This window comes from Alosa alosa, chromosome 4, assembly GCF_017589495.1.
Source record: "Alosa alosa isolate M-15738 ecotype Scorff River chromosome 4, AALO_Geno_1.1, whole genome shotgun sequence".
In the NCBI taxonomy this organism is placed as follows: Eukaryota; Metazoa; Chordata; class Actinopteri; order Clupeiformes; family Clupeidae; genus Alosa; species Alosa alosa.
Genome location: NC_063192.1, coordinates 30689427 through 30701701, shown reverse-complemented (window position 1 = coordinate 30701701; position 12275 = coordinate 30689427). Strand labels below are relative to the sequence as shown.

The 12275-nt window shown below is 42.6% G+C and overlaps 1 protein-coding gene across 1 annotated transcript in view; it reads left to right on the top strand.

Annotated features, from left to right (window-relative positions):
- Nucleotides 1–12275, top strand: part of spryd3 (SPRY domain containing 3) — a 65960-nt gene that overhangs the window by 38359 nt on the left and 15326 nt on the right. Inside the window, 1 exon segment of the mRNA XM_048242399.1 lies at nt 1464–1521. Coding sequence (XP_048098356.1) covers nt 1464–1521 — 58 coding nt within the window.

Sequence of the window (12275 nt, the reverse complement as noted above, 5' to 3'; positions counted from 1 at the left end):
GTGTGTGTGTGTGTGTGTGTGTGTGTGTGTGTCTCTGTGTGTGTGTTTTTAAACAATGTTTGTCAGACTTGCTTTTTTCCTCCTCTTAATTTTATGACCCTAAGTTGCTTTTGAGGGCTTCTGTTCGCTGACGGTAAAATTCATGGCTATAGTATTTTGCCGTCAACTCATAGATAGTTCATGTGTGGATGTTTTTATGCATGACACACGTGTGTGACAATGCAAATGTAGTCTTCTGTTGGAATTTAACTCTGTTATTTCTCAGTTCTCAGTTTTCATAACAAAAACAAGAATATGGGCAGTGTGCACTAAGGGAGAGCTAAAAGTCAGTGTTTACTGTCTGAAAACTTTTTCAAGTTCAAAGCTGAAGAAATAGTTGCCAACATGTCATCATTGCTATGCCCATCGTTCATCTTCATGCCCTAATCCTGAGCCCGCTGGCATGATGGGACTCGTGGGGCTCTTAACCAGCCCCGCGGGTGTGGGGGCAGGCATGGAGGAGAGGACGGAGAGAAGGGTATTAAATACATCATCCATCTTTGCTGAGACACAGGTCTGTGGCTTTTCTCTCTCTCTCTCTCTCCACAGGACTGTAAATCAATCACTTTTCATTCCGCAGGTTCCATCACCACCACCCCCTACACACACAGACAGACAGACACAGACACACACATCTTACCAACTAATTAGATAAGCAGATGAGAAGAGTACAGCTGTCAACAAAGCATTCATGGGAGCCACATCCGCGTGCCTTGTTCTGTTCTGCAAAGCTAAAGATCCTAACCTATCCCTAGAGTTGACGTGGAGATGAGTTTATAAAATCCCAGGGTGCTCTGGTGTACATGAGTTGAGACTGGAGTCTTGGCTCACGGGGATGAATGCGCAGCTACTCTCCTCTTGTCTCTGTCTTTCTCCTCTCCTCCTCTCTCCCTGACCAACCTCCCCACCTTGTCTCTCTGCTCCCTCGTTACCCAACACCATGCTAGACGGTTGGCTGAGGGCTGGTGCATTTCTGGGCTACCTTAAGGATCTCTCTGTCACCCTAAAAACTGTATAAGACTACTGGTTGTGGTTTTGTCCAAACGTCACACACAAAGCTTCCTCCTTGGTCTGTTATCAGGATTGTGTGATGATATCTGATGATGAAATTGAGCAGGAGTGAAACAACTGCAAGAGCACATTGGCTCAAATTACTTGTGGGTCATTCCATGATCTTTATCGAAACGCTGGCAACAGTGACTATTTTTGCTGGCACAGCCCAGCCATACACAAAAGACATATCCTCTGCAGCTATGTGACCGCTACACCCTGATGCCCTGTGCTAGAATCATTTGAGGTTATGTTTCTGTAATTGTTTTTATGGGTGTCTGTTTTAAAGCATGGTATTCATGTAAGTGTTTGCTCGAGTGAGATGAGTGGTATGGGAATAGGCTTTAATCTGCTTGCTCGTTTGTTTATTACAGGACTACCCCAAGAACAGGCACCCTGGTTGGAGCCGAGGATCCGTGGCATACCATGCAGGTCAGTGTAACCTTCTCAAATCTGATTAGTAGGATGAGGAGGAGCATAACAGACAATGTTTTTATATTTATCTGACTATTACATTTAGACTCAATAAAACTGAGGCTATTTGTTTCACACTCCTGAATTACCGGTACATCTTTCACACACTGCCAGTTGACTGGCTTTTACTGTGCAATCAGCAGTAATCACAAATGCAGTCCCTTGTCAATTGTTTCAGGGCTATTTAGAAGTACCGGTCACCAGGAAAATGCTACAGGAACTACCCTTAAATAACTAAAGGGGGCGCCCCTTTAGTTATTTGTTTGCCATATAGCCAAGTGACATATAGACAAGTGCCTTTGGTGTCTTAAAAGAAAACCTATTCTATACTACAGTATGCTGCAAGAACAATCAGGCATCAACTAACTGGTTTTTAGACATCTAAGATAATGTTTGTTGTTTTCTGTTTGTGTTCAGCCAGCTAGCAGCAATCACAGGAAACTGCAACTGCCTTAGAAAATAAGCTTAAATATTGCCTAGAAAAGCTACAGTGCATTCCTGCTGTTGGAAAGTGCCTAAAGCACAAACACCTTGAAGGAATAAATTAGTCTGGAAAGACCACCGTTTCTCAGAGTAAACACACAAATTCTTTTTTGTATTATTATTATTATTATTATTATTATTATTATTATTATTATTATTGTGAAGATGGTAGTAGAGTGGGCTCAATATTTACCATTTCCTATACCTTTATTCTTTCTATTGTTCTGCAAAAGAACAGTTGGGGACTGTCTCTCGGAACAGACTAATTTCAGTTTCACAAATGCTTGGCCTCCATCTCAGGGCACCATCTCTGCTATGCTCCTCCGATAAGTCAGATGGCAGGAGGCTGATTAGACTGCAATTAGGAGCCTGTAAACGCCGTTGCGATATATGCTCCCTATCTCACTTCGGGGCACCAGCTCCCAAATATGAGAAAGGAACGCCAGGGACCGATGCGGAGTCAAAAGAGGAGATTGTGGCATCAGATACAGCTATCACTTACACGCTTGTGTAACCCCTGACTGGGGCACCCCTGTGAAGGCCAACATCTGGGCACTATCGGGCAGACTTTATCCCACTACCATAACCCCTCTTATCAGATGCACAAGTGCCGCTGAAAGTTGCTCAGTGTGAGGGCTTTCATCTATGGCATGTTATTTTAAGGGCTAAAACATTAGGCCCTACGTGCTGTAGCACTCTTACTGTGGAGTGATGTGTGTTCTAAGTCACAGGGCCACCAAAGTCTGGTGCCCTGGGACATGCTCAGGTGAAATCTGCTTCTCAGACTTAACACAACATGCCTTTTAAATGCAAATAAAACTTTAAACCTGTCTTGGAACAGATTTATATGTGTTTAAATGCAAATAAAACTTTAAACCTGTCTTGGAACAGATTTATATGTTTGGGGAGTGTTAGTGGTTGTATCCATAACAAATTAATAACTAGCAAAGCCTAGTTGTAAATCCATTTCAACACTGTAGGTTGCAGGCTGTTTTGTGGTTTCGAAAAAAAAAGCCAGTGACAAAAGGAATATTCAAGCTACACTGTCGTATCAGCCCTAAAGAAGCTTTAGTATCTGTGGGTTTACGCTGCTGTGCGCTTGGAAGATGCTGTAGAAAATCCATGCCGGCCTTGCAGCAGGAATCATTAATCCTGTGTGCGAATGCGGACGACAGGTGATGGATGACTGGCACTACATGCCATACACAAGCTTTGTTTCACCACGCCATTAGAAAAGAAAAGGAGAAAAAAAAGAAACACCCACTGACAAAGACAGACCTGTATCGAAACGCTGAGTCACAAAAGAAGAAAAGCAATGAGCAGCCATACACCTGCATGTGCAGGAGAGTCATCTCTGAGCCAATACTGCCGTTCGTGTTGTGGTCGTGTTCATGTGAGGACCTGATCTCACAGCTCACCTTCAGGCCACCCCTATTATTCAAGTGCCTCCGGGGCAGTTTGGCGATTAAAACACCACAACCATATCCCGGAGTACCCTGCTGACAGACCCTTATTGTAAAAGCCACATCCCTCCTAAAACAAACAAAACAAGCATGTTTCTGTTGCTCAGATGAGGTCATCTAGTACAAAGATTCATGATTATTCTTTAATACAATTTTAAGGTACATCATGTACAAGGATTAAAGTTCTCCGTCTTACAACGGATTTTCGTCAATTTGATTTTAGAAATGCCATATTTGAGATCGATGCAGTTCGATGAGAAAATAAATAGGAGGGGGGGTCTATCACCTTTTCTTTTCCTTTTTTTAAGGCAACTACAAATATTAGGTCCAATGAATTAATGTGTGTGGTGTTAAATGTTTAAAGACCTAATAGTGTTCTTGAGAACTCTCTGTCTCAATCGGTGACCGCTCAAGAATACGTCAGCCACGAGTTTCGCTTTGTTGTAGCTACACTTGTCTCATTGGCCTGGGGAGTCTGGAGGACTAACGGTCTAAAAGTTGGATAGTAGTGACACAATCGAGACAGCTGATGAGGTTGGCCAATTCGTTTAACTTTTTTGGATATGATACATTGTGAACTCTATGTGCGAATTCGGAGATAAGAAGCGTAGGCTGTGTTCTTTCCGTGCATCAATGTAGACAATTTCTTACTATTGTGAACTCTTGTCAGGGGAGGTCATTCATTTGGGTGTCACCTATGACTTGAACAAATAGCCTATGCCACCCGATGTAGCCTATTATTGTTACAGTTTTTAATCAATGCAACTAACATTATGTGTAAAGCGACGCAATATAAACCGTAGCCTATGCAATTTATTATCCCGTCTGTTATGACATGTCCACTCTTGCACAATTTGCGATGGAAGGTTTTGACTGAGCGTGTTAACATAAAATAATAATAATACAATCACTGTCATCGCGAACTGTTGTGTAAGGGGATCAGTCGTGTTTGTGACGCACAGACAGCCTTGTAGCCTATTTTTCTTATGCCTAGGCCTACACTTTTAACGACAGTAGGTTGTGAGTGTATGTTGACAAAAAATAACCATGCAATTAAATAGTCAACTTAAAACTTTGCTATAAAATGGTATTCATTTATAGCACAAAACCATAACCAGTAGGCCTACCAGAACCTCGCATATTAGCGTCATGATTTGTGTGCGTTTATTTGGCAAGGCCACTAGCTGTCATGGATGCGTTTGTAACCTGCGTTGTGTTGAACCTGCGCGATTCAGCCCTGCACACGCCCGGACTTGAACCCGCGAACAGCAGCACCTCGGATCGGGAGGCGAGCATGCTAACAATTGAACCAATAGCCCAGGCTACTGGCTCGCATGCCAGCAGCACTCTTGAGGCGTCGGGGAGTGAGGTTTACCAACGTTCCACAAGCACAGCTAAGCTAGCTGGCATCCGTTACACGTTGTTGCTAAGGAAGGCACAGGTCTCATATAGACAAAACAGTTTGAAAATAAATGGAGATGGGCTTGGCTGTTGGAAACGGGGGGAGAACAAGCCATGGTGTAAAGAAATTAAAGTGCCAGGGGTTTGCTTTTGCGCGGTTTGTTGCAAGAAAATTGTTTATGGATGCAATAGGAAAAAGTTTTAGCACGCCACGAATCAGAAGACCGCCATAAGGTTAACGTTTGTGCACTTCAGGACATCTTCCCTACCTGGTGCAACTGCCACCACGACAGAGGTAGGCTACGTTTATCTATGGCTGACCGTGTTTGCGTTCAGAAAGTAGGGCTACGCATTTCCTTCATAATGCAACACGACCTGTCCCTCACCATATCGCAACCTCTTGTCAACCTTATATGATCTGTTGCTGAAGACAAAAGCGCCCGATTGTCGTTATCAAACCTCCTGCATGAGCACACAGTATTGCTGCTCATTGGAAAACTGAGTTGTCTGTAAAACTCCAAACTACCATGTTTTCATTAAATGCTGATGAGCCAGATGGAAATATGGACAATATCTCGAATGTTCTGATTTGTTACTTTGAGGAAAGGGGAAGTCTTGCAAACTTGATTTTATAGATTTTACTTGGTGTTGAATTGCATATTAACAAGGAAAAAAGTAATTCAATATTAAAAACAAGTAATTAAATAAGAGTGTAAGTTAAAGCCTTTCTACAATATTGCTGCAGTAGAAAAGAACAACAATGGCTAGTCAGCAATGGTTAGGGAATTGTACTGAAATATTTTCATCAGGAAAACTCAATCAAGAACACTCGCAATTCGCCTTATTCACATGGCGGCCATTGGCGGCTAAAGCTAGGCTACAGGGTAGGCTAAACAAAGCATAGGATTGTTATGTTCTATGCATTCACCTGTAGGTGGCATTAATTATATAGTAAGTGTACCTGTAGCCTCGTTTTGGTTTAAACAATGGCCGCTGTGTGAATAAGGTGAATACTCCCTTTGCTTCACTGTTTGCATTCTTTTGTACATTAAAACCATTAGGTCGCGACCGCAAAAGGGGTGCTATCTCTAAACGTATGACTTATGGCCTGAAAAAAGTTCAGTCAAACGATTTTTTTTTTCACTTTAATCCCTGCATGTAAGTAAGCCTACTTCTGTTTAAAGGGAAACTTGGCAGGATTTCCCCCTCTGCTGGAGAAATTGTGCATTATGCTATTTCAAACTGTGGAAAAAGGTAACGACACATGGATTTGTTTACAAGCTAGCAAGTTCGGCAGACAATGTGGATGTTACAAGGTAAGAAACACGATTTAAAACGAGTTTCTTGTTTCTCAGTTCTCTTTCCGGGACGGTAGTCTCAATGTTGCAAGGTTGGTTTTCCGCCTGGGGACGCTAGGGGCAGCGGGAAAAGTCACCATTTTCACTGGAACAGGTCATTTAACCATCCAAATGATTTCTAAACGGGTTTATTACGTTGAAATAATTGCCAAGTTCCCCTTTAAAGTACCGTATTTTCCGGACTATAAGTCACACTTTTTTTTTTTAGTTTGGCTGGTCAGGTTTGGCTGGTCAGGTGCGACTTATATATGAAAAAATATAGAATTTAACATGTTTTTAAATGTTAATTCATATTAACTGACATGAACCCTACATGAAACATTACCATCTACAGCCGCAAGAGAGTGCTCTCAAATGCACAAGTTCTGTGCACTTTCAGTCAGAGATTAGTGCTTGCACTATGCCTGAAACACACGTGCATACCTAAATCCTGAAATTATGGCCTGGAATTCTATTTATAGCCGGGCCTCATTCGGACAAATTAAGGCCAGTAAAAATTTTGTTTCGATTTAACTCATAAAAGAGCTCTTCTTAATATTTTGTATTGTTGGTTGATTTAATATTGTTGCCAATGAAAAGTCATTGTCCTACACCATGAGTCTCCCCAACACATCGCTCTCAAGCTACCAGTCGCTTGCCGCCCCCTTCTGAGCTTGCCAGAGGCTGAAGCAGTAACCTACATTTAAACACAATTGTTGTTGCCAGGCATCAGCCTACAAATTTGATAAAAAAAAAAAAAAAAGTAAATCATGCATAATTAAAAAACAGAACTCAATTTAGGCTATCGTAGACCTCTTTGGTTATACGGAATAAGGTTTCCATTACAGCACAGCACACATTCCATGAATGAATAAAAGTGGATGCCTTACAGTATCTCGCAATAAGCGGATGGAAATTCCAACACTCTTTCAACTACATGAAACATAAAGCTGCAGTTGGCAAGATTTTTTGATCATATTCACTAAAACCGACACTATGCTCCGACAGAACAGCATAAATCAGCCGGTTTTAGAAAAAAAACCACACTTCTACCTCCACCTACAGTAGAGCCTGTTATTTGTTTTGCAAAAGTCCACAGCTCCCGGTTCTTCTGGTCCAATCAGAGCAGGGTTGTGTGAGATCTGACTGTCAATCACAGTCTGGTGCAGTCTGGTGCGCACTGACGAGCACAAACTCGATGAGAGGGTGCTCGGTGGTAGTGGGGGAGGGGCATGAGAGTTGTAAACATTTAAAGTTTTGGCTAAGTACCCTCAATCTGTCAGACTTGCCAACTGCAGCTTTAATAGTGAACCATAAAATACCCCACAAATTTCAGTGGTAATCAGTCCCGATATTTAGCAATATAATCAAAATTAAACATCTTCTGCTTTTGATAGCCTACCGGTATGCCGCTCCAAATGAAAAGTACGCCTATGTTTCACAATAAAACGCACCACGTAAGAAATAAAGGCCTAGCTGCCTCGAATACAAGCCTGCCCCAAATAAAGGTGCTGTACTTTGCGCAGCCAAGCCTAAATAAAATACCCTAGCCATAATTTGAGGATTTACGATAGTCTGTCTCCTAAACATTCCTCACCCGTTAAGTAAAGATGTACAGGCGTCTGTTTTCCCCGATTAAGTTAATGTTGCATATAACATCAATTTATATAGTTGATACACTCTAATTGATGCCTAGATATCTTTTTTAATCATAATTGTTTTCATGCTACATGTAGCCTTTAGAGTCCATCTTTACTTCAGCGGAGGGAGGTACGGTTGTACAAATGTAGAATTATACTGCCACTAGGGTTGCGAAATTCCTGGAATTTTCAAAGTTGGAAACTTTCCGTGGGAATTAACTGGAATAAATGGAAATGATGGGAATAAACTAGAAATGTTTTATATGGCAAGTTGGTCTATAACAGAAAACCTAAATGTAGTTGAAAAACCCATCTTACAGCTTAATATTAGTTAAAGCAATCTGATTTAATGCAAATTCAGTCGATTTTCTACCCTGCACATACGTCAATCACATGCACACAGTAATCAGCATAGGCTACTAGACATATAGGAAACCTATGGTTGGTTCATGTGCATGAACATTTTTCCCAATGAAAACGTCATTGTGAACGTTATCTCATGTGGGAATAACTGGTGGGAAACTGGTGGGAGTTTGCGAACGGAGTTGCCCAGTTGTGGGCTTGTCGTCACTTTTGTCCTCATTCAAATGCGAGTGTAATTTTGCATCTCTAGCTCTAATGGGATGGATAATAATCATATGGTCATATTGCTGGTCTGATTTCATAATCTATGAGGTTTTGGTCCTTGAATTTGTTTTACCCCTTGACAAAGGGATCATAATAAAGAATTTCCCCTTTATAAATAATCATAATCTATCTACACTTTATAAATAATCATAATCTATGAGGTTTTAGGGTGATATTTGGGTGATTATTTTATAATTATTTTATTTGTTTTACCATTTTCTGGGATTCTGACTGGACAAAGCGATAGTCAATGTTCCAACCAATCAGATTTTGTTGTTGAATGGTGTGGTGTACATTGGGCAGTTCAGTGGGCAGTGCATTGGGCAGTTCAGTTCGGTTTCTGCAGTTTGGTGTGTTGATGGCTTGCTGCTAGCGATTTCCTTTGGCTGGCCAACCAAGGATTAAAATACGATCATTAAACATGTCATGATCTTAGCAGACATAAACTCAAGCTTACTGTTTTCTATGTTTCTCAGCAATTGTTGTGTTAGAGTGCCATCTACTGGGCGAAATGGTCATTTTCCCGGTATGCAGAAATGTGTTCCGCCTACTTCCTGTTCTCTCTCTCACGCGACGGAAAAGAAGTCACGAAAGGTAACGGATGTTTTAGTGTCTCTCGTGAATATTCAGCTACCAGTTTACAGCAATTCGCTTTAATTATAATTTGGTTCCCTATGAGGGCAATGCCTGTAAGTATTATTTCGTTTGCTACATGTGTGTTAGGTAACTGTGTGACATGCAATATAAGCCATTTTAGTTCATTGATATGGTTTCTTATATCGTAATGGCGGCTAGCGTGGTTGAAACGTGGTAGCGATGAAGTGTGTTATTTACGGTTGCAGTCAGTCATATTCTATGTGATTTATATTCATAAATGTATATTCCTAAAAAGGCATAAATGAGCTGAAAGAAATGTATTTCTGTGTTACAGTTTTACAAAATTAATAAAGGAATGGGAGAAACTGAACAAAGGATCGAGCTGCATCGACGTTCTTTGTATCCTATAGCCTAATGTTTAACTTGCTGGATAACTAATGAGCTAAAATTGGTGAGGCCAGTACAGTAAAAAAGGCAGACCCTCGCCTGTCAAGACGACTAAATCTTCGCAAACAACCACCTGCAAGTAGTTCACCCCGATCCCTTGCTCCATAATGACATGGAATGTCAGACAGAAGCTCAGATACCCCACTCCAATCAAGCAGAATTGCAAGAACTCGAGGTCAGATCTCAAGCAATGGCATCCATCTCCTCCCGTGCATCGTCTGCTCGTGCATCAACCTGCAGTTCAAGAAAGAGCGCCATGTTGGCATCAGCAAAAGCCAAAGCACAAGCAGCCAGAACCAGAGCATCTTATTCTCAAAGAGAAATAGAGATGAAACTTCAGAAAGCAAAATTAGAAGCTGAATTAGAAGCTCTCCAATGCAATAAAGAAATGGAAGCTGCAATTGCAGAAGCAGCAGCTCTGCAAGCAGAACTAAATGAAGATCAGAGTTTCGGATATCCAGGATCAGAGGTAAATCAAAGATACTTACTTCACAGCTCATGATTCTCTGTCAAGACAACAGACAAAGCTAGAAAGGGAAACAGACCTGCTAGGCCCATTTAGCAATTCTTCACCAGAGCCACGGTGGCATAGGCAACCAATGCCACCAGCAACAATACACCACAAACCGTCCCCAATCAGCAATAAAGCATGGCAGGGAGCAAATGGCCATACACTCCCCAGTCCAAATCCACTTTTCAGTCCTCCCTCTGACCACACCCCTAATCAAAACAATCATGGTTCTGCAACCGCAGATCTGGCTAAATTCATTGCAAGAAGTCAGCTTGTGTCCACCGGGTTGACGAAGTTCGACGATAGAGTAGAGAATTACTGGGCATGGAAGTCCTCGTTCTGCAACACCATAGACAACATTGGTGTGACTGTAGCAGAGGAAACTGACCTCCTGATAAAATGGCTTGGCAAAGAGTCGTCAGAGCAAGCACGCAGGTTAAAAGCAGCCTACATAAGAGATCCCGAGGGTGGGCTCAAGACCATCTGGCAGCGCCTTGAAGAGTGCTATGGCACACCTGAAGCTATAGAAGGGGCGCTATTTGCAAGATTGGAGAGCTTCCCGAAAATATCCAACAAAGAACCTGCAAAGTTGCATGAGTTAGCAGACCTCCTCCAAGAGCTGTTGGCTGCAAAACAAGATGGGTATCTAACAGGACTGGCATATCTAGACACAGCCAGAGGAGTAGCTCCAATTGTTGAAAAGCTCCCATACAGCCTGCAGGAGAAATGGATGTTTTACGGTTCTCAAATTAAACGAGAGCGCCAGATTCCTTTCCCCCCATTTGGCGTATTTGTGAACTTCATTCACAACCAAGCTAAAGCGAGAAACGATCCTAGTTTTACCATATCTCCTCCCACAGCTCCTGCCACCAGGAGAGACAAGCTCAGAAGCCCCACTAGTAATACCAATCAGTCAGTGTTAGTTCACAAAACCCAAGTTGGTGACGTTAGCCACAACAGTGAGCCAAAAGTGGACTCTCCAGATTTAACCAAACACTGCCCAATTCACAAAATGCCTCACCCGCTAGGAAAATGTAGGAATTTTAGAGACAAACTACTAACAGACCGCAAACAGTACATCAAAGAGAACTCCATCTGCTTCCGATGTTGTGCATCAACAGCTCACGTTGCCAAGAACTGCAACACAGCCATAACATGTGCGGAGTGCAAGAGTGACAAGCATGTCGAAGCCCTTCACCCTGGTCCATCACCATGGAAAGCCAAACAATCCCCACCCATCTCAGACAACGGCAGGGAGGGCAGAGAAAAAGTACAGCCTCCAGAAGCTGTAACATCCAAGTGCACTGACGTATGCGGTGAAGGGGTGAGTGCAAGAGCTTGCTCAAAAATCTGTCTAGTCAGCGTGTATCCCCAAGAAGGCAGAGAGACAGCTACAAAAGTGTATGCTATCATTGACGAACAAAGCAACAAGTCTCTTGCCAGAACAGACTTTTTTGAAATGTTCCATGACAAAAGCTCCCCATCTCCTTACACATTAAAGACGTAGCCGCAGTGTAGAAACATCCGAAGGGAGGGCATGTGGCTACATGATTGAATCATTAGATGAGAAGACGTGCATCCCTCTTCCTGTTCTCATTGAATGCAACGAACTCCCCAACAACAGATAGGAAATTCCAACCCCTAATGCTGCTCTCCATCACCCACACCTGAAAAGCATAGCAAGTGAGATTCCCCCCTTAGATCCCAATGCAGAAATACTTCTGTTGCTAGGCAGGGACATTCTAAGAATACACAAAATCCAACAGCAGATAAATGGACCCAATAACGCCCCATTCGCTCAGAAATTAGATCTAGGCTGGGTGGTGATCGGAGACGTGTGCCTTGGCACAGCACATAGGCCTTCATCCGTCACCGCCCATAAAACATGTGTTTTAGAAAATGGAGCCCTAGCTACCTCACACCCTGCTACAGCCACATGCATGTGAAAGATCCCTCACAGGGCCCTTGCTACAGCCTCCACCTGCATGTGAAGACAACTCGAGCGCCTCAGTCTTCACCTGCACCGACCAAGATCATCAGCCTGCTCCATCCATCGAAGGCCTCAAGTTCATACAAATAATGGACAATGAAGTTTTTCAAGACGACACAAAAAGCTGGGTAGCACCCCTTCCCTTTCGGTCTCCTAGGAGACGTCTGCCAAACAACAGAGACTACGCACTGAAAAGACTCGGGTCAGTGTGTCACA